Below are 27,908 nucleotides of genomic sequence, written 5' to 3'. Positions count from 1 at the left end.
TCTCTCTCTCTCTCTCTCTCTCTCTCTCTCTCTCTCTCTCTCTCTCTCTCTCTCTCTCTCCCTCTCCCCCCTCTCTCTCTCTCTCTCTCCCTCCCCCTCTCCCCTCTCTCTCTCTCTCTCTCTCTCTCTCTCTCTCTCTCTCTCTCTCTCTCTCTCTCTCTCTCTCTCTCTCTCTCTCTCCCTCTCCCCCCCCCTCTCTCTCTCTCTCACTCTCTCTAACTGCTAAACTTGGTACTCCGTTTGAATAAAGCTTCTTTCTACTCCCAGCACATCTGGGAGCAGCACACAGTCAGAACACAGAAGGATTTGGCTCACAGGTTAGAGTCACGACGCATCAACGGTACGTTACTACTTACTACAGGAGTGCATTATACAGTACCAATCCATTCAGGGACAAGAATACTGCGTTAAAACATATCCTGTTCAAGAGGCACAATTTGGCCTCTTGATAACTTGACGTTTATCCTTGGCTTGGAGGACAGTGGCAAGGTAAAGTTTTGGTACATCGGTACTGGGCAGCTTCCAGTGCTGCTAGTAAGAGGGGATGAGAGTGCTGGACCGAATAAAATGTACCTTGGCCTCAGTAACACCTAGAAAATATAGATAAAGGCATTTTGTTTTCATGTTTTAAAGCTTTTAGAGAGTAAATCGTTTTTTTAAGCTGATGAGCTGTGTAATAAAAACTTGTACATAGCTTATCAGAATTCAGAAGTTTTCCTGCAGCTCAATCTATTTCATAACATGGAACTGCAGTGAAATTCTGAGATTCTTGTCACTCAAACTTTTACATTCTATGTTGTTTTTTCCTTTTGCTTAGTGTGCTTTGTTGTGCTGACTTGACTGTCCCTGCTGTCACTCACATAGTCAGTGTCAGTGAATTTTGTGCAAACGAAACAATATCTTCTGTATTTTTTCAGTGTATACATGGATAAAACTGAGGGGGCACATGTTGCGGGCATGGCATGACAATTTTTTAATTTTATTTATTTTACCTTCATTTAACTAGGCAAGTCAGTTAAGAACAAATTCTTATTTTCAATGTCCTAGGAACAGTGTGTTAACTGCCTTGTTCAGGGGCAGTGAGCATGAGCATGATGCCACTGGCCAGTGTGTTTCCTGGCTACTATACCAGTTGGGGTTAGAGCAGGGGTGGGCTATTCCAGTCCTCGGGGGCCTGATTGGTGTCACACTCTTTCTCCATCCCTAGCAAACAGAGCTGATTAATCAAATTGCATTCTAAACTGAAGATCATGATTAGGTGATTATTGGAGTCAGGTGTGTTAGCTGGGGCTGGGGCAAAACTCTGACACCAAACAGGCCCACGTGGACTGGAATTGCACACCCCTGGGTTAGAGGGTAACTGTTACGGCTGAACACCCTTTCCTACCCAACACAGTCCTATGTCATTTCTGACAGAGGCAGAAGGCAGCCAAATTTTGATTTGTTCGAGTAATACTATACATTCAACGAAGGATTTGGATCTTTCTTTGAGAGGATGTGTCCCAAAGATGTCTGTCTGATTTTAATATTTTTTGATTTTATTGAAAATGTATAGGTTGAACTGAATTGTTAGTTGCAGTTTTCAGCATGTATTGCATGTATCAGCTAGGGCTGCCTACAGTATTCAGCTGTTGGAAGTCTTAGAATGCACTGTGCCGTAGTTTGAACAGTTTTAGAATACACTGTGCCGTAGTTTGAACAGATTTAGAATGCACTGTGCCGTAGTTTGAACAGATTTAGAATGCACTGTGCCGTAGTTTGAACAGATTTAGAATGCACTGTGCCGTAGTTTGAACAGATTTAGAATGCACTGTGCCGTAGTTTGAACAGATTTAGAATGCACTGTGCCGTAGTTTGAACAGATTTAGAATGCACTGTGCCGTAGTTTGAACAGATTTAGAATGCACTGTGCCGTAGTTTGAACAGATTTAGAATGCACTGTGCCGTAGTTTGAACAGATTTAGAATGCACTGTGCCGTAGTTTGAACAGATTTAGAATGCACTGTGCCGTAGTTTGAACAGATTTAGAATGCACTGTGCCGTAGTTTGAACAGATTTAGAATGCACTGTGCCATAGTAGCACTCACGTCTGTAGCCATGAAGTGCTATGAAAGGCTGATCATAGCTCACATCAACACCATCATCCCAGAAACCCTAGACCCACTCCAATTTGCATACCGCCCCAACAGATCCACAGATGATGCAATCTCTATTGTACTCCACACTGCCCTTTCCCACCTGGACAAAAGGAACACCTATGTGAGAATGCTATTCATTGACTACAGCTTGAGCTTGACTACAGTTCAACACCATAGTGCCCTCAAAGCTCATCACTAAGCTAAGGACCCTGGGACTAAACACCTCCCTCTGCAATTGGATCCTGGACTTCCTGATGGGTCGCCCCCAGGTGGTAAGGGTAGGGAACAACACATCCGCCATGCTGATGCTCAACACGGGGGCCCCTCAGGGGTGCGTGCTCAGTCCCCTCCTGTACTCCCTGTTCACTCATGACTGCATGGCCAGGCACGACTCCAACACCATCATCAATTTGCCGATGACACAACAGTGGTAGGCCTGATCATTGACGAGACAGCCTATAGGGAGGAGGTCAGAGACCAGGCCGTGTGGTGCTAGGATAACAACCTCTCCCTCAACGTGATCAAGACAAAGGAGATGATTGTGGACTACAGGAAAAGGAGGACCGAGCACGCCCCCATTCTCATCGACGGGTCTGTAGTGGAGTAGGTTAAGAGCTTCAAGTTCCTTGGTGTCCACATCACCAACAAACTATCATGGTCCAAACATACCAAGACAGTCATAAAGAAGGCACAACAAAGCCTATTCCCCCTCAGGAGACTGAAAAGATTTGGCATGGGTACTCAGATCCTCAAAAAGTTCTACAGCTGCACCATCGAGAGCATCCTGAGAGCATCGAGAGCATGCCCGGCCTCTGACCGCAAGGCACTACAGAGGGTAGTGCGTACGGCCCAGTACATCACTGGGGCCAAACTTCCTGCCATCCAGGACCTCTATACCAGGCGGTGTCAGAGGAAGGCCGTAAAAAAAAAGACTCCAGCCACCCTAGTCATAGACTGTTCTCTCTGCTACTGCACGGCAAGCGGTACCGGCGCACCAAGTCAAGGTCCAAAAGGCTTCTTAACAGCTTCTACCCCCAAGCCATAAGACTCCGGAACAGCTAATCAAATGGCTACCTAGACTATTTGCATTTCCCCCCTCTTTTACGTTGCTGCTACTCTCTGTTTATTATCTATGCATAGTAACTCTACCTACATGTACATATTACCTCAATTACCTCGACTAACCGGTGCTCCCGCACATTGACTGTACCGGTACCCCCTGTATCTAGCCTCACTACTGTTATTTTACTGCTGGTCTTTAATTATTTGTTACTTTATTTTAGATTTTTTACTTATCTATTTTTTACTTACCACTTATTTTTCTTAAAACTGCATTGCTGGTTAAGGACTTGTAAGTAAGCTTTGCACTGTAAGGTCTACAACTTTTGTATTCAGCTCTGTGGACATATAACATTTGATTGATTTGATAACAGTTTAGGAATACACTGTGCCGTAGTTTGAACAGTTTTAATCAATACATACAGTAGTTTGGTTATGAGAATTTCTACAGAAAGGGAAATGATCAGGACAACTATGGACAGTCTCTTTATCCCCGACACATTCGTAAAAGTAATGCTTTTTTAAGACACGACATGAATGATCTATTGTTCCTAACCATGAATCAGAAAATATATGCTACTATATAATGTTTACTGTGGGCGTGTGTATGACACGCATGTGCATGCGTGTGTTTGCTCATGCACGAGTGCATGTGCATGCGTGTGTTTGCTCATGCACGAGTGCATGTGTGTATTTGCAAATGCACGTATATATCTATGTGTCCATCTGTGTGTATACAGTACATGCACACCTATGTACTGTACACATGCACCTTATGCTCCTCAGTTAACCAAGACTGTTTTATTACTCTCTGGTCTTCCTATCTAGCTCCTTGATTTTGCATGCTGTTATACATAGAATGATGCCCAATTTGTTTGGACACATTGGGTGTGTGTGTCCAACTCATGAGTTGAAATTCTAATTGAATTTGAGTTTGAGTGGCAGGAAGTAGCATTTAATTTAGTGCAATTTAAAGAAAATTCCACCCAGTCATAGAACATGAGATTTTTATTGATTCTGACAGGTCACTCTTCCAGATACCAAAGAATATATCACTTTTCTCTGGAAACAATGTTCATATACTCTTTTAACCTAAGTGCTTAGAATAGTCAAATATATTCATAGATCTTTATATTCATTTGTTTGGCTTATTTTTGAAGACCTCAGGGTAAACTTCAGGGTTAAACTAATGCATTCTGGGAAATGTTGTATTTTCCCCATTTTGAATTTTGAAAAAGTGATGAAATATAATAACTTAGAATATTCACATACATATTTTGTTTTCCTTGATCATTCATTTTAAGAGTTTGTCCTGAAAATCAATTGTTTCAACAATATTTTATATACAGGTCTATGATGGGCAATGGGCATGTTTCCCAGCCCCCTGCTCCCTTACCTCTCTGAGGGCCTCTGTTGTCAATGTCCACTCTGTTATGGTGCCCGTGGTCTCCAGAGAACCAGGCGGGTTTAAGGGCCTCCTTAGGAATACAGCCCCCACAGCCCTGTGTTTATCTTGGCTTCCAACACCCTCCCAGGGTCCTGCATTCATCCAAATTCACAGGGCTCCACCACGGCAGGAACAGACCAGGGCCTTATTGGCCTCCACCTCAATGGGGAACGGAACATACCACACTGGCTGAATGGACATACTGTAGAAGGGGTAGAAGACCTATACGGCGGCCGCTCCAGACTTGGCTGGCTCACAATGGGAGTGTAGATTGTGAAGGTTGGAGGATGGCAAGGTTTTAATTGATGCCTTGAAAGAGCATGTGGATTTATTGGCTACCTGTAGAGAGATAGAGTAGTATGCTACAGTAAACCCAGGGATAAGGTTTTGGTTGGCCATGCTGAATATTTATATATGGCAACTGTGTTAGGGAGCAGCTAGTTCTTCAGGGAGGGATATTCATCAAATTCATTCTTGAAAGGACTCCCTTTTGTGAACTTAGCGTTATGGTCAACGTTGCCTTAGCTACTAGTTGTGTGGTACATGCATTCAAATCAAAGTTTAGAACTACATCCAGCTCAGTTGGAATGCTGGGATCAAATCATTGGATTATTCGAACACTTCATAAAGTCCCTCTTTATATCAGGCAGACAAAGCCCTTCTCCTTCTAGATTTTCAAAGAAGGTCCTAGATAGATTGAAGATTTTGAGAGTTCCAGAAAAAGTCGCTGTCCTAACTAAGGGCTGGATTCAAAGTAATATCACGAAAGATCCACGTTAAAATGTAAAGGAAATTTCCGATTGAGCCAACAAATGCAGTTTCCGCGAACGTGGGAACATTGCCTTTAACTGTCCATCGAGCTATAACGCAGATCTTCCACGAGGGTAAATTAATTTGAATTCCATTTTTTTTTGACAGCACCCCTTTTGACTTGAACGAAACCTTTCATGCATATTTTTCCATTGTAGAAGTGCTCAGACAGTGACTTTTTAGACCTGAATGCCAAAACATTCAAGAGATGAAGGTGCTCAAAGAACCTCTTTAAGCTAGGGGGCACTATTTTTATGTTTGGAAAAATAACGTTCCCAAGGTAAACTGACTATTTCTCAGGCTCAGATGCTAGAATATGCATATAATTGACAGATTAGGATAGAACACACTCTAAAGTTTCCAAAACTGTCAAAATATTGTCTGTGAGTATAACAGAACTGATTTTGCAGGCGAAAACCTGAGGAAATCCAACCCGGAAGTGCCTTTTATTTGGAAAAATCCCTGTTCCATTGCCTGCCCATCCTCCATTTAAAGGGGTATCAACCAGATTCCTTTTCCAATGGCTTCCTCAGGCTGTGACCAGGCTTTAGATATAGTTTCAAGCTTTTATTTTGAAAAATGAGTGAGATTTATCAAAACGCTGCGTGTCCTTTGATTAGTTCATGCGTAGTATTGAATAGTTTACCGTCCGGTTGAAATATTATCGATTATGTATGTTAAAAACAACCTGAGGATTGATTATAAAAAACGTTTGACATGTTTCTACGAACATTATGGATACTTTTTGGAATTTTCGTCTGCCCTTCAGGACCGGCATGAGCCTGTGGTTTTTTGAACATAACGCGCAAACCAAATGGAGGTTTTTGGTTATAAAAATAATCTTTATCGAACAAAAATAACATTTATTGTGTAACTGAGTGCAAACATCCAAAGATCATCAAAGGTAAGCGATTAATTGTATTGCTTTTCTGACTTTCGTGACCAAGCTAATTTGCGGCTAGCTGTTCTTACTGTTTTGTCTAGTGATTGATAAACTCACAAACGCTTGGATTGCTTTCGCTGTAAAGCACATTTTCAAAATCTGACACGATAGGTGGATTAACAACAAACAAAAAATGTACAATATTTTTAGTATTTTGGGGGGAATTTGGGGCTCCGCAATTCAGCGGCTGTTTACAAAAATGATCCCGCTAAAGGGATCCGTGCGCCAAGAGGATTTATAATTATTAAACTATTTTGCATACCACACCATATGTCTTCATCACTGTCTTCACCATATGTCTTCATCACTGGAAAAGACAAATGGTTGAGATTGATCTAATTTATATGCTTACCAACAGGGTTGACAAACTGTTTTAGAATTTCTAGATTTTTTTGTTGCTGTTGAAATGTCCTTTTTTCCTTTAATGTCAATTATCTAAAACACGTGTATTCACATATTTTGTAGCTTAGACCCTATTTTACATCATCTGAGGTTTTTGTGTTTTTCCCACCATCAGTTGAGACACAATAGGCTCTTGAATACAGAGTGGGGTGTCATGTTTTGGCTGATAAATGTACTAAAATGGGAATACAATTAAAACATCAACTTTCGAATGGTACCACAAAGATGGTTGGAGGTCCACACATTAGAGAATGTTAACTTGAATGGTAATATCAGTTGTTTTAAATTATACTGTCAATCCTCCACCAGAAAGCTTTTGAAATCATAGAAACATAGATCATAGAATAAAAACAACAATTTGAGTTGACATTCAACGGTGGGTGGACCGGCGGCAATGTTTGTGGTAGTAATTAGAACTTAAAATGTAAGTTCAATTTAAATTTTAATTGGAGTACCAGCTAAATTGCAGTGGTCTGAAGGGATAGGTCCATTCTATGAATTATATTTCTATCAATGAAAGGACACCAACCCTGCATTCAAGAGAATGTTGCGTCTCAACCGATGGCGGGAACAACACAACCTCAGATGATGTAAAGTACGATCTAAGCGAATATGACAAAATCATTTACATTAAAACAATTTTTTTAAAGAAATTATGAAATAGTTTGACAACTCTGTATGCTTTTTAACGATATCAAACTCAACCGTTTATCTTTTCCAGTAAGGAAGACATGGATGTCTCATGGTATGGTGGGGTGTGCAAAATTGGTCAACTTTGAGCACCTCTATCTCCTAAATGTTTTGGCGTTCAGTTCCAAAAACTCCCTTTCTGAATACTTCTTCAATGGGCAAACATGTACTGTATGGAATGTTTTGTTTAAATGAAAAGGGATGCTATCAAAAAGTGATTGAATTAAAATGGAGTTACCTGCCATACTAAATACAGATTGAATCCAGCCCTAAGAGGAGTTATGAAGAATATAGCTAATTTTATGATTTAGCTGGAAGTTCTACAGTTCTGATGATATGCAATTTCATGTGCATGTGCCATTTAGTGTTTCCTCACAAATATAACTGAGCTGATCCACCCAGTTAGATCTCTGACAGCAAATTTTGGAGCTGTATTTCCTGAGATTGTGAAACTTAGAGAATGCAGGTCTGCTCTCACACACGTGTGTGAACTTGTCTAGGCGTGTGACCCAAGCCTCTCTTTTTGTGTGTCTGTGTGTGTGTGTGTGAGAGAGTGTGAGAGAGTGAGTGAGTGAACTTGTCTAGGCGTGTGACCCCAGTGTGGATTTATGTTTGTGTGTATATGACTGCGTGTGAGCAGAGTCAAACCTACTTGTGATACACTTGGGTGGAATGACTTTTGAACTTTGAACTTGGGAGACTGACTTTACTGGCCTCTGAATTCCTCTGGCCTCCCTCTGTAGTCTTTCATTTACCTCAGGGTAGTGTTCATTAGGGCAGGTAATATTTTTTTAAACATTGCAAAGAAATATTAAAATGATTGATGATTGGACAAGTCCCGGTAGTCCCTCCATATTTCAGTCCGCATTCTTTCGTTTGGTGCCTAATGAACTCAACCCAGGACTGAGATGAAGAAGAACAGATATGATGTAATCTCCTTGTAGGGTAGAGTCCATCTGTGTCTGGATGTTGGAATGAGTCTAGTTTGTAATCTATCAAAGGGTTGCTGGACTGCATGGGCCCCTCAAAATGTAACACAATGAAGGTACAGTAAAGCTGTGGTGGAAAGCAGAGAAGAAATAAACCTGGGTTACAGTGGCTCACTCTCTCAAAGAGCTATTCAAGAGTAGGAAACCATTGGTAACATTTGGCAACTATTGGTAACACTTCGCAACCATTGGTAACACTTTAGGTTTTTACCGTACTCTAATGCAGGTATGGATCTGGGCCTTGAGAGTTCTGGTCTTGACGCCATCTCTGCCTACTGTAAGCTTTAACACACAGTCGTTCCATGACCTCTAAATGCCTATCTGATATCTACAGCCTTTGACTAGCCCTTTCTGTCACCCAAGCAGATCAAGATGATTGTATTGTGTCGTGTGCTGAAGGAGATGAGAAAGTCTGGGTACAATCCTTTAGCAGAGCTAAATGGCATAACAGACTCAGGAGTTAATACATCTTATAGTGTCCACTCTCATCCCTCACATTTTGGGGAAGGTTGTCCTCTACCTTATTTACCCCCTGGACATAGAAGAGCAGGATCACACCCAGTGACCCATTAGGCCACCAGGCATCCCAGCTGAAGTGACCAGTAACATCCCTGCCCATGTGGAATAACCATGTAACCATGCTTTTATCCATCATCAAGGCAGCTTTTATTCACACACAGACGTGCACACGCACATGCACACACACACACACACACACACACACAAACTCTCCACTAGCCAGAGAGGAAGTGACTGGAGGCAGAGACACTACTATACACTGAAAGGGCCAGTATCTGAGAACCGCTGGAAAACTACCCTGATTGAGTATTTCATTTTTTCCTGTAAAAAAAACACAAATTGGACGCGTCGGGTTGAATGAATCACGTTTTTTCCCTTTTCCTATAAGCTACTGTATAAAGACTTCCCATGCTGTATACATTGGAAATTCTATTTTTCCGCTGAGAACATTTCCTGTGCCAGGGAAAGAGGGGTTTTATTCATTGATGAACATGTGAGTGGTATTTGAGAATGGGGAAGTGATTTTTGACATGCTGTTTCCACTGGTAGAGCACAGTACAACCAGCCCATGCTGATATATAGTAGCAGTTAGCCTGTGTGAATATGGTGGCACTAAGGAGAAAAGTAGCTGTGTTGTACTGAAGAATACATGTAAATAAACTATCTGGTAAAACCTTTCACACCAGACAAGTTGGAATTATTTAAATAGATGTTGCCTGGCGAAAGTCAACCCAGCACAGGACACAAAATAAATGTGGGAATGTGTATTCTGTTGAAGCTTAAATGTAAAATAGAATCAGGTAAGAGAGAAATCACTGCAAGGTCACCGTAAAGTAAAGTTCGATCTCAATCACAATCATCTAGTAGATATAAACGAGTACAGCCATGTGCTTCTACCACCTGGCTAAACAGAGAACAGCAACCGTTTGTGGTCTAATGAGGCTTTTTACACACCATTGAAACCCATTAAAAAAACGTGAGGCCGTTGTGTCGTTTACAGTCAGCCTGGTCAACCAAAACGAGAGCTCAGTCTGATTGACCAGGCTAAATTACAGTACCTCACCAAATCTGACAAGACAGACATTTTTTTCACTGTTTTTTCTTCCATTACAGGTAAACCATGATCACCTTGCTCCTACTGTGTGTGTCTCTGCCCTTCGTCACCTCAACAATATCATTTGAAGACCCTAGCGGTATGTGTTATATTACATCACTATGGTTCACCGGCCCAATTCAAATACTATGAAAAAAGCATTGTTCCTTTCTCCTTTCCTTGAAGTAATCACTGATCTAACATGAATAGGTGTATGCAAGCTTTCCACTCCACTGGTTTCATCCAATCAAATCCAATCAACAGGACATAGGGAAGGATGAATTGCGTTCAAATAGGGAAGAACACAGTTTTAGCTATTCAAACAGGGCCTCTGTTATATGCAGTATGTGTATCCCACCGCTGAAACCAAATGCAAAAGTAAAAGTGTTTTATAGTCTCTTAAAATAGGGTTTGGAATAATGCAGGCAGGTGACATGAATTTAATCCACTTTACTGTAGGGCAACATCTTCCCTACATGATCTACTAATATAACGTAAAAATAAATCTCATACTATCCTCCCCAGATCTCGACAGTACCTTGAGTGTCAGCATCCCCATGGACGTGCCACTGCGCCCTCTGATGGGCACCAAGGTGGTGGTGCCCTGCTACTTCCACGACAACCCGATCAACCACCCGGGCATGCCCACTGTCAACCCCCTGTCCCACCGCATCAAGTGGACATACATCACCAAGGGCAAGGCCACCCTCATCCTGGTGGCGTCGGAGGGCAAAGTTCACGTGGAGACAGAGTACCTAGACCGGGTCACCATGGCCAACTACCCACTGGTGCCCACCGACATCACCATAGAGATCACGGAGCTGCGCTCCAAGGACTCAGGCACATACCGCTGTGAGGTCATGCACGGCATCGAGGAAAACTATGACTCAGTGGACATCCAGGTTCAAGGTATGACGTGGAGTGTAACTACAGGCTCTGAATGCATTTTGTAGGTATGATCTCAAGCTATTAGGTATAGGTACCTTTTTTCTTTTTTTTACCTTTATTTATACAGGTTTTTTCTCATTGAGATAATATATATTTTCCAAGAGAGACCTGGTCCAATAGCAGCAGGGGGAATAACGTTCCAGACAAAACAACTTACATACACTAACACAACATTAAACAAAACTATAAACACACATACAGTACAAAAATTACATATTACATTAAAAATACAAACATCTTGACAAAAACAGCTGGCCTAAAAACAATTACACTCTTCTATGATATATACATCGATCAAGTGTTTAAACTCCACCAACGAAACTAGATAATCACATTTTAAAATGTTCAGGAGAGAATTCCAGGACCACGGTGCTAAGTAACTAAAACTATTTCTACCATGACCTGTTCTAATTTTTGGTACTGTTAGAAGCAAATCAGAGTGGGAACGTAATTGATATTTATTTACTGACCTGACTAAAAAAGAACAGAGATAAAATTTCATTTTACCCAATATGGCCTTATAAATCAGTGTATACCAGTGTTTAAGCCTACGCAAGGTCAATGACGACCAGCCAACAGCGCTGTAGAGATCACAATGATGTGTTAGACATTTCTGATTTGTAATTAACCTATATTAGGTACAACATCCGGTGAAATTGGAGAATTCAAATAAATAATGGTAATATTAAACATTCATGAACATACAACTATCTTAAACATTTAAAAACTTAAATTCTTGTTAATCTAACTGCGTTGTCTGATTTACAATAGGCGAAAGCATACCATGCGATTGTCTGAGGACGGCGCCCAACATCAACATATTTTATTTTTCAACCAGCACAGGCTTCATAAAATCACAAATAAATAAATCACTTACTTTTGAAGATCTTCCTCTGTTTGCAATCCCAAGGGTCCCAGCTAAACATGAATGGTCGTTTTGTTAGATAAAATCCTTCTTTATATCCCAAAAAGTCAGTTTAGTTGGCGCCATCGATTTCGCTAATCCACTCGTTCAACATACAGACAAAAGAGTCCAAAAAGCTACCGCTAAACTTCTTCCAAACAAGTCAAACGACGTTTCTATTTAATACTCAGGTACTCTAAAATGTAAATAAATTATAATATTGCATACGGAAAGTAGTATGTTTAATAGGAAAGCAAAATTAGTAAGCGCGCGCCCTCTCCCAATAACTTTTTAGTTTTGAAAATTATATTATATTTTTGGAGTGAAATATCCCTTCTATAGCACCGAATACTCTTCCTCATATATACACTAGCCTACCCTCTGAAATGGTATAATAATCAATAATAATACAGTGAGGGCAATTTGTTCTCTCCTTCCCAGGTATTGTGTTCCACTACCGAGCCATCTCTACACGCTACACTCTGAACTTTGAGAGGGCCAAGGCTGCCTGTATCCAGAACAGTGCCACCATCGCCACCCCAGCCCAGCTACAGGCTGCCTTTGACGATGGCTTCCACCAATGTGACGCCGGTTGGCTATCTGACCAAACAGTCAGGTAATTCTGACGTACTAAACTGTGAACCGTTATCTGTCATGACTGTTTTAGGTAAGCCAGTGTGCACTATTGTCAGTCATACTTGTTTTAGGGAAGCCATCTTTGATGTTTTCCTGTGGATATACTGTAGACATGAACTAACCTGAAGGGTTTTGTGGGGATGTGAAATGTTGTTCTAGACGAGGGATACTCAAGTACTGTTTGAGAAGGTCCGGTCACACAAATTTTCTAGGTGGCAAAAGTACGGATGGATATTGTAATTTTTTGGCGTAGTAACAAACCCCCAACTCGCAACCCATGCGACCCCAAACTGTTCACACCCCCTTTGTTGGCGGAGAGAACTGCAATTCTACACATTTTGCATGGGGCATTTTCTTTCTGTTTTGAAGCTCATTTACTGCAATTCTACAATCCCCGTGTTGACCCCGTTCTAAGTCTGTCTCTGGACCGCTGTCCGCCAGTTGGGTATGGGGGTTCTAAACCATGGTTTGGAATGTGTATACACCTTTTTTTTCTTTGCCATGTCACATGATCTACTCAAGGTACCCCATCCATGAGCCTCGTGAGGGTTGCTTTGGAGACAAGGATGAGTTCCCGGGCGTGCGAACCTACGGCGTGAGAGAGGTCAATGAGACCTATGATGTGTACTGCTTCGCACAGAAGATGTCAGGTACTCAACAACAAACAGTGTAGTTTGTCATGGCTATCATGGTCATTATGCAAGCTGTTTTGTGTTGCACGTAGATAAGCATCTAAGTTAAATGATTTATAGCATATAAATAGGGGCATGATCATTTGAAGTCAAAGTATTATGCAAAGCATAAAATGAGCTACCCCCAGCCAGCAAAAACGTTCCCACAACATTAGAGAATGTTCCCTGAAGTGTCTCATTAGGTCATTAACTAACGTTTTCAGTGTAATGTACCCGTGATGTGCGAAGAATGTTTCCAAAAGACCCTTCCTTTCAGGTGAAATAGAACTTACCCAGAACATGGTTACAATGTTCTCAGAACTTAAGATAATGTTCTAGACATGTTTCATGGGAACATTGCAAGAACATTAATGTGTCCAGTTTTCTGAGGGTTAGTAGAATATTCCACGAATGTCCCCCCCCAAACAATACAAAGAAAATGGTTGCCATGTTCTCAGAACATAAGATATTAATGTTCTAGACACGTTTCATGGGGACATTTCGGTGTATCAGTTGACAAGCCGTCACCTGATGGTCCCAAAGAAACACCCCCCCTCCCCCCAAAAAAATATTTAATTACCCGTCACACCTTATTACTGTTGCCGATCCAATCAAGGCCTTGATTGTTGAGCCCCTGATCCATTCATAGCTCTTTAAATGTTGGCAAGGTTAGGGATAATCACACACAGTGCTGTTAACATACAGTAGTGTTTTCAACTTGAATATTTGGTGTAGATATTTACATTGTGCATGTTCATTTATACATGAGTTATTATTCAACATGTCCTCACCTGGGATTTGTACTCACAACGTCTTGGTTCACAGTACTCCAATCTACCCACTATGCCACCATGATGGTGTCAGGCGTCGGTTAATCTGACTATTCTCATCGTTGATTTGATTTTATTGACTTATTTCAGCAATTTAAGGGCTTTCTGTATAGTTGTCTAATGTTGGTGGGGCCTGTTAACCTGTTTTAACGATACTCCTGAATCACTATGATCAATCAAATCGTTTTTCTTGAGTGTACTCTTAAAAGTGGCAGAGATTTACTTCAAAGTGAATTCACCCTATTGCTTACACCTATCAATTGTTTTAATCTACAGAAGTGCTTATAGTGAGGAGGGGTTAGGGTTTCTTAGATCAAGTTAGCGTGTTGTAACTTTTTGCCAAATGATGACGTTAACATATTTTGCTAAGAAAGGAAAGAGAAAGGGGGATAACTAGTCAGTTGTACAACTGAATGCGTTGAACTGAAATGTGTCTACCACATTGAACTCAACCCCTCTGAATCAGAGAGGTGCGGAGGGCTGCCTTAATCTTAATAACGTGAGAGTAGGGTGATTGCCCTAGCGGGTCTCAAAACATAGGCCACCAGCACCAATGACGAACACCCTAACCACTGTCCCAATAACGGATATCTCTAAGAAATGTGCTTATTGGGCCAGTATAGTTAGGCCCTGTCCTGTCCAGAAGAAACCCCACCCCATCCTCTCCAGGCACTAATCTGAAACAACTTGATAGGTATAACGCTGTAAGCAATAGGGTGGTAAGCAAACGCTCCGTTAAATTGCTCCGCACACTCAAGCAAAACTATTTTATTGATCGTAGTGATTCAGGAGTATCATTAAAACAGGTTTACATGCCCCACCAACATTAGACAACTATACTGAAAGCCCTTAAATTGCTGAAATAAATAAATAAAATCAATGATGAGAGAATAGTCTGATTAATTGATACCTTACACGGACATGGTAGCATAGCAGGAAGATTGGAGTATTACTGTGAACCAAGAGTTTGTGAGTTCAAATCCCAGGTAAGGACTATTGAATAATAATTACTGTATAAATGAACATGCACAATGTAATCATGTGTGTCAAATATGTAAGTTAAAAACACTGTATGTCAAATGCACTGTGTGTGAGTATCCCTAAGCGTGTCAACATATAAAGAGCTATGAATTGATCAGTGGCCCTGATTGTCTTGGCAACAATAACAAGGCGTGACGTCTAATGAAACCATTTTTTGGGGGTGGGGGGGGCATTTTTGCGGTGTCTAGAACGTGTCTAGAACATTAATATCTAATGTTCTGAGAACATGGCAGCCATGTTCTGTGTATGTTTGGAGGGACGTTGATGGAATTTTCTCCTAACCCTCAGAAAACTGGACACATGAATGTTCTTGCAGCGTTCCCATGAAACGTGTCTATAACATTAATATCTCATGTTCTGAGATCATGGCAGAGCAGTAATATCGTATGTTCTGAGACCTGGCAACCATGTTCTGTGTATGTTTGGAGGGACGTTAATGTAATATTCCATTAACCCTCAGAAAACAGGAAACTAAATGTTCTTGCAACGTCCCATGAAACGTTGCAAGAAGATTAATATTGTATGTTCTGAGAACATGGTAACCACACTCTGGGAATATTCTGTTTGACATTAAGGGAATGTTTTCCTAACTCCAACGCCAAAACATGCTAAAAAGGTTCTCAAAACGTTTTTGCTAGCATAGATATAATGTTTCCGTGACTAACGGTAAACTGGACACTCAAACATTAGGGGAACATTATGGGTAACATTGCAAAAACGTTCTCTCTCCCTGGAATCGTTAGCTGGGCATCAACTTGATGTTGATTGCTGAGGCACTTGCCATACAAAGCTACCCAACTAGCTAGCCTAATATATTATATTAGCTTGAGAAGTAAGAAGCGGAAATCATGACAGATAACTTTCTGTTTGTCAGTTTGCCTGCCTGCCTCTGTTTCTCACTCTTTGCTTTCCCCTCTACATCATCCCTTAGGCAGAGTGTTCTACTCCATGTCCGTGGAGAAGTTCGCCTTTTACCAGGCAATGGACCAGTGTGCTAAACTAGGGGCCAAGCTGGCCACCACAGGGCAGTTGTACCTGGCCTGGAAGGCTGGCATGGACGTGTGCAACGCGGGCTGGCTGGCAGATAGAAGCGTCCGCTACCCTATCAACATTGCCAGGCCGCAGTGCGGTGGAGGACTACTTGGAGTGAGGACCGTGTACCTGTTCCCTAACCAGACAGGCTACCCCTACCCAGACTCCCGCTACGACGCTATCTGCTACCAAGGTAAGTGTAAAAAAAGTGTATAAGGTGTAATTGTGAATTTCATTTGGGTGTCTTAAAGCCAGTGATTTCCAGTAACACAGAGTGTGGCTTTAATTTTTTGTGCTGCCAATGGTCTATTTCACAGAAGATGACGGCGAAGTCAAGACCACCCCGTTCCCAGAGGTGGCCACCATCACAGCTGGCCCCATGGTTTACCTGGGGCGTACCACCGCCCCTGAGGCTGAGGCACAAGGGGAGGTTCTGACCCAAGCCCCCCTGGACACCACCAGCATGGAACTGCCCTTACCCATCCTCCCCAGTGTGAGCGACACGTATGCCAAGGTCACCCCGGTTGTGGGGGAAGAGATCATCAGCAGGGTGACAGCTAAACCTAATGTGGCCTCCGAGTTCCCTCGTGACAATGACACTGCCATGTCTCCTACAGGTTAGCAGATTGTGCTGGTCAACGTCAGGGAGGAAATTGTTTATATTTTGCCGTAGTTGCCATTTTCATTTTCAAGCGTAATAACACAAATTCTGTGTTTGGTTCTGTTTGTTTCTTCCCTCCCCTATCTCCCTTCTTTCTCTCTACCTCCCTCTCTTCCTACTCCTCCCTCCTTCCGTCCCTCACTATAGGTGTAGTGTTCCACTACCGTGCTGGCTCCAGTCGCTATGCCCTGTCCTTCGTGGAGGCCCAGCTGGCCTGTCAAAGTGTGGGTGCGGTCATCGCCAGCTCTCAGCAGCTCCAGGCAGCCTACGAGGCAGGGCTCCACCACTGTGATGCAGGCTGGCTCAGGGACCAGACCGTCAGGTGAGATAGATAGGGTATATTTCAGTAGTCCAGTAGCCTTCTCAGTAGGGTTGCACAATTCTGTTTTTTCAGAAATCCCTTCCCTGCATATTTCCTAATGATTGCAGAAATTCTCTGATTGAGATAACAGAAAAACAAAATTTTACTTTCTAGTCTCTTTTCCTAAAGAGGAACCTAGTAGAACTGCTTCGTTAACCGTCAACCGTGACCTTAACCCTTACCTGCATAGTGACAGTTTGCTCTCTCCTGTGGTCAGGTACCCCATCCTGTCTCCCAGAGATAAGTGCTCAGGGAACCTGGAGCATCTCCCAGGCGTGAGGTCCTATGGCCTGAGACCCGCTACCGAGCGATACGATGTCTACTGCTATGTGGACCGCCTCAAGGGTCAGTGACATGGTGGATGGACCCTATTCTTCATCCTCTTCTTCTTCTCCTTCTTTGTCTTCGTCTTCGTCTTCTTCAGAGCTTAGCTTCAGATGTTGAGTGATTTCTTCTTCTTCTACATTTAAAATATCCAAATGCGGTGACCCAAACTTGATGATTTTGATGACATTGATGACATTCGCAGAACAGTGTAGCCTGCATTAATATTTTGGGGGCAGCATGCAGCACAAGATGCGGGACTGTCCCACACAATCCGGGACATGTGGTCGCCCCTAGTAAAACCACCTGCTCTCTCTTCTCCCTCATCTCTCAGGGGAGCTGTTCTACACCAGCGACTATGACAGCTTCTCCTACAAGGAGGCCGTGGCCCACTGTCAGAAGCTCAACACCACGCTAGCCACCACAGGGCAGCTCTATGCCGCCTGGAGACAGGGCTTTGACAAGTGCCGTCCAGGCTGGCTGCAGGACCGCAGCATCCGCTACCCCATCCACAACCCCAGGCCCCACTGTGGAGGAGGCAAGGCTGGGGTACACACCATCTACGCCTTCCCCAACCAGACGGGACACCCTGACCAGCACTCCAGATACGACGCATACTGCTTCAGAGGTATGTATGAGTTTGGATCTGTTCAGAGTCATCAATAGGGTGGCTGTTAAAACTCAAACTGTTCAAGCCCAAATACAGCTGCTGTTAAAAGCATGAAAATGATATTGTGTTGGTTTTCTTTATTTTGTAGCTGAACCTACGATTATTCACACTGAAACCAGACTCAACGTTACTGTAGTTGTCGAGGAGGAAATTATCAACATGACAACCAGAACGGACCAATTGACTCCTGGTAACATATCTCTATATTAAGTGGTCAACGGGTATTTCTGTATCACTGCTAGTATTTCCTGTATATTTATCCTGCCGACCATGCCAAACGTAACAATAGAGTGAAAGAGAATTACATACTAGCATGTTTACCTCTGTTAAAATCTAAATGCACAAGCTGTTTTCTAGTCAAAGTGCATTAATACTACATGTTCTTTTACCTTTGTTCTCTCTCTGTGGTTTTTCAGTGAGCCCCATCGTACCACCTGTATCTGTGGATGTGTCCGGTTCAGGCTTAGCTGAGCATTCTACCAGTGGTAGTGGCAGTGGAACCCCTGGTAGTGGAGATACATCTGGTGGGGCCAGTGGCGAGGGCTCCGGGTCTGGCTTCCAAGTCACATCCGAGGGCAGTGGGCACATCTTGTCAGGACAGGGCTCTAGCTCTGGAGGTCTACAGGAGGCAGTAGAGGGGAGCACCACTGTCACTTACACCGGGTCTGGGAATAGTGGCTCTGGGGTGGGGGTGGGAGAGTTCAGCGGTGGGCTACCGTCTGGTGTCCTTCCCCACTCCGGTAGTGGCAGTGGGGTATCTAGGGACCTGAGCGGTAGCGGGGACTCTGTCATCATCATGGTGGACGGAGAGATGGTTGACATCTCCAAGCAGCAGCCCGCCGGACAGGAGTTTGGACAAGGTGGTGTGGATGTCAGTGGCTCCAGTGGAGTGTCCGGATCGGGCGGCTTCTTCAGCGGGGATGTGACCAGCACTTCTGGCTCCGGACTTCCTGACATATCTTTCGAGCATTCAGGTCTCATTGACCTGACCGAGAAGCCCTCGGGAGAGCAGGAGGTTTCTGGCTACCAGCCCTTCGCCTCCGGTTTTCCAAGCAGTTTCTGCTCCGGTTATCTTTCCGGTTTTCACAGCGGCTCTGGATTCCCATCCAGTGGTGACGGATCCCACTCAGGCCTTGAGGTCATCTTCATGACAGAAGACGAGATGATGGAGGTGACAACACAGTGGCGTCCGGAGCAGGGTCGGGGCTACGTAGAGGTCAGTGGAGACGGCAGTAGCCAGCATGAAGGGAGCACCTCAGCCAGTGGGCTCTCCCTAGGGGAGTCAACGGTCGCAGAAGGCCTGTCTGTGGTGCTGCCCCCTGAGTCTACCATGACTTACCCAGAGTATATCACCTATCTGGGAAACACGGGAAGAGGGGACGACCTGGACCTGGTGGAGGAAGGCCAGGAGCTGGAAGACCATGAGCAGAAAGGGCAGGAGCAAGAAGGGCTGGAAGGACCCACGGAGACAATCAATGTCACGGCACCGTCTGCATTCTTCTCTAGCCCAACAACAGCAACCGCCATCTCAATGGTGACCCCTGTTGTGGTGGAGGAGCCTGCTGTAGTTGACGGTAAAAAGCTTATTTGATCATTTGATCATAGAAGTGTTCTATAGGCCATTGGTTATAGTATCTACGATAAGCCATTGTTTACTTTGCTTCATCCACCACATGCTAACAGCTAATGAACAATGCCCCCTAGTAAGCATATTGTCTAATCAATCCATTATATTCTGACCCTGCCTCTTTCTAGCTACTCCTGACCTTTGTGAGCCTAATCCGTGTGGCACGGGCACCTGTTCTGTTCAGGATGGCATTGCTTTGTGCCAATGCCCACGTGGATTCACTGGAGAGGACTGCAGCACATGTGAGTGTCAGTGACAACACTATGTGTTACAAGATGTATTCACGTGATTACAAGCCGGCATATCTATCATAGGCATTTCACTCAACATTCCCGGTGTCTCTGTTATCAATCTTTTGTTATTTTTGTGTTTACATGCAAATGAAAGTTGCCATGTCCCACAATGTATACCGTTACAAGCATAGGCTGCGCGTGAGTCTCAAACTATGTCCTGATTATATTTTGAAAAATTGTGATATGGCTGTCTGGACCTTTCACTGACATTCGCAACTCAACGATCATCTACACTTTTAAAAACAAAGGTAATGTTATTGAGAGCGATACCATAGGGGAACCATTTTAGGGTCTCTGAAGAACCATAAATGGGATGGTTCTTTGAAAAACCATACAAAAATCCAAAACCAGAAATGTTTTGGCCCCTCCAGGAATGGAATTGAATAGCCCTGCTGTAGGGTTTTAAGCCTTATTTGCACATTTCCCAGGGTGCCTTTCGATTAAATTTGAGTTACCAGTACCACCCATGACTGTGTTTGCTAGTGACAGAGATATGATTGTTGCATTCATTCCCTTACAGTCTTCCCCAATTGAGAAACTAAGTTAATTTGTTGCCATTCAAATGTTATTATTCAAGACAAAACAATACATATTTCATAAGGCCTTATTTTGAGGGCCACGTTTTAACTAAATACAGTGGCCTGAAACTCATAGTTTACAGTCCACATGAGTCCTGCAAGTCACGTTATGCTGGCTTGCAAAGTGATGCATAATTCCTATTGGCATCCAGCCAGAGTTACAAAATCTGACATTTAGAGTAAAAAAAAATCACCTGCAACCTGCATTCAGAATGACTACCAGGGTTGGGAAAACTAAGATTACCTTAAACATCTAAACTGGAACAACCATTTCAGTAACAACCAAGTCCAAATAATAGATTGGAATAGTTTAGAAAAATGTATGTTATTTCTGTATATTTGAGTAGCATAACATTAACGAATCAGTCAAAGCAACATGCAAACATTTCAACGATTTTACTGAGTTACAGTTCATATAAGGCAATCGGTCAATTGCAATAAATTAATTAGGCCCTAATCTATGGATTTCAAATGACTTGGCAGGGGCGCAGCCATGGGTAGGCCAACGGGTATAGGCCCACCCACTTGGGAGCCAGGTCCAGCCAATCAGACTTAGTTTTTCCACACAAAGGGACTTTATTACAGACAGAAATACTCCTCAGTTGCTTCAGCTGTCCGGGTGACTGGTCTCAGGTGATCCCGCAGGTGAAGAAGCCGGATGTGGAGGTCCTGAGCCTGCGTGGTTACACGTGGTCTGCGGTTGTGAGGCAGGTTGGATGGACTGACAAATTCTCTAAAACGAGAGAGAAATTAACATTCAATTATATGGTAACAGCTCTGGTGGACATTCGTGCAGTCAGCATGCAAATTGCACTCTCCCTCAAAACTTCAGACATCTGTGGCATTGTGTTGGGTGACAAAAGACAATGGTAGCGCCGCCTATGGTTACAGCTAGCCTTATGGTAGCGCCGCCTGTGGTTACAGCTAGCCTTATGGTAGCGCCGTCTATGGTTACAGCTAGCCTTATGGTAGCGCCGTCTATGGTTACAGCTAGCCTTATGGTAGCGCCGTCTATGGTTACAGCTAGCCTTATGGTAGCGCCGCCTGTGGTTACAGGGGAGGGGGAGGGTTGTATAAATGAAATAAATAGCCAACATTCTACAGTAAATGTGTTAATGTGTCTATTTATCTGTTTGTGTGCAGCAGTGCAGGGCTGTGCCGAAGGCTGGGTGGAGTTCATGGGGAGCTGCTACATGCACTTTCTAGAGAGAGACACCTGGCCCGACGCTGAGCAGCGCTGCCAAGAGCTCAACTCCCACCTGGTCAGCATCACCTCCCAACAGGAGCAGGAGTTTGTCAACTGTGAGTATAGATATAGGATGTGTGTGTGTGTGTGTGTGTGTGTGTGTGTGTGTGTGTGTGTGTGTGTGTGTGTGTGTGTGTGTGTGTGTGTGTGTGTGTGTGTGTGTGTGTGTGTGTGTGTGTGTGTGTGTGTGTGTGTGTGTGTGTGTGTGTGTGTGTGTTTGCAAGCTTGTGTTTGTAAGTACTCTTTATTGTCTTAGTTGTGAAGTGTTTGTGTGTGTGTGTGTGTGTGTGTGTGTGTGTGTGTGTGTGTGTGTGTGTGTGTGTGTGTGTGTGTGTGTGTGTGTGTGTGTGTGTGTGTGTGTGTGTGTGTGTGTGTGTGTGTGTGTGTGTGTTTGCAAGCTTGTGTTTGTAAGTACTCTTTATTGTCTTAGTTGTGAAGTGTTTGTGTGTGTGTGTGTGTGTGTGTGTGTGTGTGTGTGTGTGTGTGTGTGTGTGTGTGTGTGTGTGTGTGTGTGTGTGTGTGTGTGTGTGTGTGTGTGTGTGTGTGTGTGTGTGTGTGTGTGTGTGTGTGTGTATACATTTTTTGCACAAACATAGAACATATCTGATACACACTGTACATGACAGCTCAATGTTATATTTTACATCTAGCTAACGCTCAGGACTATCAGTGGATTGGACTCAATGACAAGGACGTGCAGAATAAGTTCCGCTGGACAGATGGGAGTCCATTGGTGAGTTTTTTTCTCTCGACCAGTTCAGGTATCCCCTACTCTGGTCCCCTACTTTACTTTACTGTACTTTGCTTTTTTTAAAATTAGATTTGAATTTACTTTTAGTTGCATATAACATTATTATTATTGATATTAATATTAAATTACCATTTGACTTCTTCATTCCATTTTATCCTCCTTTCTAATCAAATGGTCCCGTGTTGGCGTCTTCGCATGCAGGAATTTGAGAACTGGAGGCCCAACCAGCCGGATAACTACTTTAACTCTGGGGAGGACTGCGTCGTGATGATTTGGCATGAGAACGGCCAGTGGAACGATGTTCCCTGCAACTACCACCTGCCCTTCACCTGCAAGAGTGAACCTGGTAGGGAGCAGGGGTTAAGGGTCAGGGGGCACAGAACATTAATTGGGTCAGCTGTCAGTGACTGAGCCAACAAGACAGAAAAATAGCACTAGGCCTGCTTTTTGAAAAATAGGGATGTCCGGGGGTGACTATGCACAAATAAGGGTTAATCAGGTGTTAATTGAAGTGAGATGAAACTGTGAGTCTTAAAACAAATTGGTACCCCCAAAAACATTATTGTTGGTCCAGCTCGCTATTTGTAGGGCACAACGAAGAGTCAATGTGTCATTCATACCCTGACTTTATCGACATCGCTGGAAACAAACAGACAGATCTCATGAGATCATTTCCTTCGCCAACTCCTCTGGTTTCCCCTTTCTTCCCAGTCGTGTGCCACTCCCCCCCTGAGGTGAACAACGCCAGGCCGATGGGCAGCCTAAGAGACCGCTACCCCGTCAACTCTATAGTCCTCTACCAGTGTGATGCAGGCTTCACACGGCGCCACCCGCCTGTTGCACGCTGCCTTCCCGACGGGCGGTGGGAGGAGCCACAAGTGGAGTGTATAGGACGTGAGTCTAACCTTCGTTGTTTAATCCATCGTGTCTCGTCCACTCCCATCAACTCAGATTCAAACCCTCAGCCCCCCCCCCCCCCCCCCCCCCCACAGAGTCAATCGAGTAGCTAGATAGATTGTTTCTGGGTTTCTGGGTTCCTGGGTTCGGAGATTAGCGTCTATTAACCTTGCAGATTACATCATACATACTTACAGAGTACGAATACAAAAAGAGACACAACATTCACACACTTGAGAAATATAGACATCTCTAGGGAAACAAGGCAATAACATTAAAGTAAGTTAGGCGAGGTATGAGTGTCTCGAAGCAAGTTCCACTGCCGATTTTCATTCTTTCCCTCTAATCAAGGACTGATTTAGAGGTGGGTGCAATTAATTATCAGGTAGAAGAGAAACCCAGCAGTACTCCGGACCTCCAGGCTCAGTTTTGAATACCCCTGCACTTTGGAATTTCCTTAATCTTTGATGGTTATTCAGCAATGTTTTAAGGATGTCATCAACATGCGCCTCTCTCTCCCTCAGCTGGTGCCACCCCCAGCAACAGACTACATAAGAGGTCCATCAGGAGACGGTCTAAAGCAGCCAACAGTCGGTCATGGCGGAAGCTTCTCTAAGCAGGACTGAAGGGACACACTAAAAGAGAACCAAAAGGACCGCTCTTGTAAAGAAACATTGATATTCAATGCAATTTTGCCTGACCAAAAGAGATAAAGTTCCCACCAGGGGTGGAAATGGGGAAAAGTTACTTTGGGAACCCACCAATGAAAAAATCCTTGAATTCACCTATAGCTAATTTGTACATGTCAAAATGATTGAATTCCCTCATTTCCACCCCTGATTCCCATCATGTGTATATATCTATAAACACCAAAGCACATTAGACATGATTTTGATAGTCCGACTGACAATGTTGATCTCTGAGTGTCACTCTGTGCCTTTGTGGGGGATATTTGGGCAGTGGTTCTCAACCTGGGGTACTAGCAACTCTGGGGGTACCTGGCCTATCCACAGGGGGTACTTGGGAAGACTCGAATACGTATACTTGAGAGGATACTTTGTGCAGAGCATTATGGACCTGATTTCGCCGTAATAAACGATGCCTTTCTTGTGCACGCCTTTCCTATGCACTTCTCAGTAGTTGGTACTCAGACTTACCTTATGAAGGTACGTAATGGGGTTTGCAGACGTGGTTTCCTTACGCGCAAAAAAATATATTGGTTTGATTCATCCTGAAAGTTGTCATATTCAAGTTCAATCCATGAAATATTGGAAGGTGGAAAAAAGTGTACACTAGGGGTTGAACAATAGTACTATAAATCTACCCTAAGCCTTACTAATCATCGAACTGTAAAACAACGGTTCAGTCGTTATGAACCGTTTGTATGGCTCCCTGAGCGAAAAAGCACCATTCTGCACTGACTGTAATTTTTATTCTCACATTTGGAACAACACAAATAATCATAACATTTAAAACTATATAAATATAAAAATATATACAAAAATAAGACTCATAAATATCAAAAATAAGTAACAAAGACAGTAAAGAAATTTGTGTTGATTTGGCACTCGAGCATCAATACATTACCCATCCCCCAACACTGTCAACCAAGAGTCAAGACTAAACCAATTCACCTTGGTGGTGTGCAGACTGGTTTTGTATTATTCTTAATGATTTCGCACAAACCAGAAAAAAATGCAACAATATGTCTGTGAAACTATATCTTCACAGTATTATGAATGAATTGTGGTTAATTTGGTAACATTTTGTAGTGTGACTGATTTGACTAATTGCATTAATACTGTACAAAGTTAGAGGTCCCCTTACGTCAGGCTTCCAGTGGGGAGACCTGAGGTCATCCTACCCTCGCCCCCCTCCCCATCTCGTACTTCTGAGTGGGAGACCTTCCCAGGCAGTAGACTGCCTAGCTTACAAACTAGAATCAGGGCGCCCACTCCGACAAGGTTAATTGACCCACCATGACATGATACATATTTTTTAATAAAACGGAGAAAAGCCTGGGCATAGGCTATAATTAAACAATTCTAAAGTGCATACATCAACTCTGTAGGTTCAGCCATACAGAAGCCTTTAATACAGAAGCCTATAACTTGGGTGTCCAAGGGTTCTACCTGGAATCAAAAATGTTCTCGTATGGGGACAGCCGAAGAACCCTTTTAGGTTCTAGATAGCACTTTTTTCTGATTTTCAGAGATCATAAGGAAAAACCATCTAAAACAATTGCAGTGCATTTACAATCCCCTTCTCCAAATGGATTACTCATTTACCTAGCGCTCATCAATAGCTCTTATCCATTTATAAAATTACAGTGCATGGAGAATGATGTTATTTCTATCGGGGGGGAAATGAAGTACATGCTTGGAACCAGCAGGTTCACTCTACCTTATTCATGCTTTCCTCACGCTTAAAGGTGAGGGAATTAAGTCAAAGTCAGAATATGGCTTATCTGTGGATCTCTACCCAGAACGATTAGAGGGTGAATATTGTGCTTTTCTCATGCTTAAATTCAAGGTCAGAATACGCAGAGAGAGAAAAGTGCTTCGTAAGTGATTTGGGGTGCAGTTGGCAAAAAAAGGTTGAGAACCACTGATACAGGGGAATATGGGGGAGGTTCATCTTGTGTCAGAATCATTTGAGAGGTTCATTGGTTTATGGCTGTGTTCAGCCATTGGAGTCTTTTGATTGGGTGGTAGAGAGAATATTTGGTCCCTCGTGTATTATACTGACTAGGATGGAAGGTGTGACTCAAAGAGATGTTGGATAGTATTATTTATTTGGGGAGTCCCATCTGAATGGAGTGGGAAGGAAACATCCCTCCCCAAGGCACTAGAGTGACACTGAAAGTCAAGAACAAAGTAAAAAAAAGTGTTTAGGATTGCAGCTGGATACTCTGAAGTCAAGCACATTTTTTTTTTCTTAGTTTATGTTTGATAATTAGCTTTTTTTCTAGTGTTGGACCTTAGGACCAAATAGGGAACAACTCCTATATGTGAAGAAAAGAGACAGAGCAATGTTTGTCTGTTTCGGAATGTCGAACAGAGTACCTCCAACTCTGGCATAGTATTGGGCTCTCATCCAGGATCTTTGGGCTATTTTCGGCACCAAATAATTCAGAACACAGAGATGAGTAGAGGGCGCACTTGCCACAAAGCCTGTTTGAGCATGAAGAAGAGAAAATGGACAGCTTCAGAAATGAGGTACAGTCCTCAATGGCGACGCCCATGCTGTCACAGAAGCGATCAATGGCAAAGATAGGACGTGTGCTCTCTTTTTTTTTATCTCTACGCTTCAGAACCATCTGGGGAAAATGCCATCGATACAACTGTAGCTGCATTGTCTTCCCAATGGTGCCGCCATTTCTATCAAAAACTTGTACCACAAAGTGCAGAAAGCTGCATTTTCTGGCATAAGACTATAGCTGAGGAGTATGTACGGCATGACAATGATAGAAGAGCTGGCTACTGTACATACACTATGGGAACAGCCTAGCGTCCAACAATCCATGTGACCTTACAATCCATACGCTCATACACAGATGAGCGTATGTTTGTCTGTTCATTTCTCACTGTGAATTCTCTCAAACGACACTTTTGATATCAGATATCAAGCATTCTGATTCATGAATAAACAGGGCCTTTGTTTTCCATTCATCTTATTCACGACCCCAAGTCCCCTTGTGTGCAGGAAGGGAATTGTGAGTGGTTGAATTGGTACTGAAGCACTTACAAATGAATTGACACCAGTAGCACAACAAGCTGTGAAGGCACAAGGATAGAGGAGGAGGAGTTAGAGGATATGTTAAGTTGACGAGGATCCTTTTGGGTCGAATCATGTTTAACGTTTGGGGAGCAGGGGTTCCTACTCAAGCTTCCCTCGCACCCGACTCACGCACATTCAACAAACACACTCAACACAACACAATAGTCTCACACGTTGGAAGTGATGTCTACATTTGATGAATGGTTGAATGGTTTATGGGTGTCTCAGTGCAGAAGGAGGTCACACACACGTGTACACACAGACACACAGACACACACACAGACACCCCCCCCCCCCCCCACACACACACACAGACACACATACACCCCCCCCACACACACACACACACACACACAAACACACAAGAGAGAAAGTATGGGTGTGTGCCCATGCACGTGAGTACAAAGTGTGTGTGTGTGTGTGCGTATGTGAGTGTGTGCGTGTTGAATGAGTGTTTCAGCACAAAGAACATAGATACATGTGATAATGTTTATACAGTGTGTGACATTCTAATAAGGGATTTGGATGCGAGTATCAAATAAAATCTGAAATCGTCTGTTTCTGTTCA

The 27,908-nt window shown here is 43.2% G+C and overlaps 1 protein-coding gene across 2 annotated transcripts; it reads left to right on the top strand.

Annotated features, from left to right (window-relative positions):
• Positions 1 to 246: 246 nt before the first annotated feature.
• acanb (aggrecan b) lies at positions 247 to 27,908 on the top strand. Of its 2 annotated transcripts, none has more exons than XM_071326655.1 (18): positions 247 to 340; positions 10,111 to 10,190; positions 10,616 to 10,999; positions 12,384 to 12,558; positions 13,101 to 13,228; positions 16,052 to 16,345; positions 16,470 to 16,769; positions 16,961 to 17,135; positions 17,392 to 17,519; positions 17,833 to 18,126; positions 18,257 to 18,358; positions 18,585 to 19,742; positions 19,924 to 20,037; positions 21,813 to 21,968; positions 22,563 to 22,645; positions 22,865 to 23,009; positions 23,375 to 23,557; positions 24,085 to 27,908. In XM_071326655.1, exons 2-18 carry the CDS (start codon positions 10,118 to 10,120, stop codon positions 24,174 to 24,176), a joined length of 3,984 nt encoding a protein of 1,327 aa, XP_071182756.1. In that variant the 5' UTR covers positions 247 to 340; positions 10,111 to 10,117; the 3' UTR covers positions 24,177 to 27,908. The 2 variants fall into 2 exon arrangements, with proteins under 2 accessions (XP_071182756.1, XP_071182755.1); XM_071326654.1 differs by having other exon boundaries at positions 21,810 to 21,968.

The sequence above is a fragment of the Salvelinus alpinus genome, chromosome 9 (assembly GCF_045679555.1).
Source record: "Salvelinus alpinus chromosome 9, SLU_Salpinus.1, whole genome shotgun sequence".
In the NCBI taxonomy this organism is placed as follows: Eukaryota; Metazoa; Chordata; class Actinopteri; order Salmoniformes; family Salmonidae; genus Salvelinus; species Salvelinus alpinus.
Note: the sequence above shows the minus strand (reverse complement) of the source record. Positions and strands in the feature narration are given on the sequence as shown.

Coding starts and splice junctions, on each gene's coding strand:
- acanb (XM_071326654.1), top strand. CDS start 10,118: ATGATCACCTTGCTCCTACTGTGTGTGTCTCTGCCCTTCGTCACCTCA. Junction 10,191..10,615: donor ATCATTTGAAGACCCTAGCG/GTATGTGTTATA, acceptor TATCCTCCCCAG/ATCTCGACAGTACCTTGAGT. Junction 11,000..12,383: donor AGTGGACATCCAGGTTCAAG/GTATGACGTGGA, acceptor TCTCCTTCCCAG/GTATTGTGTTCCACTACCGA.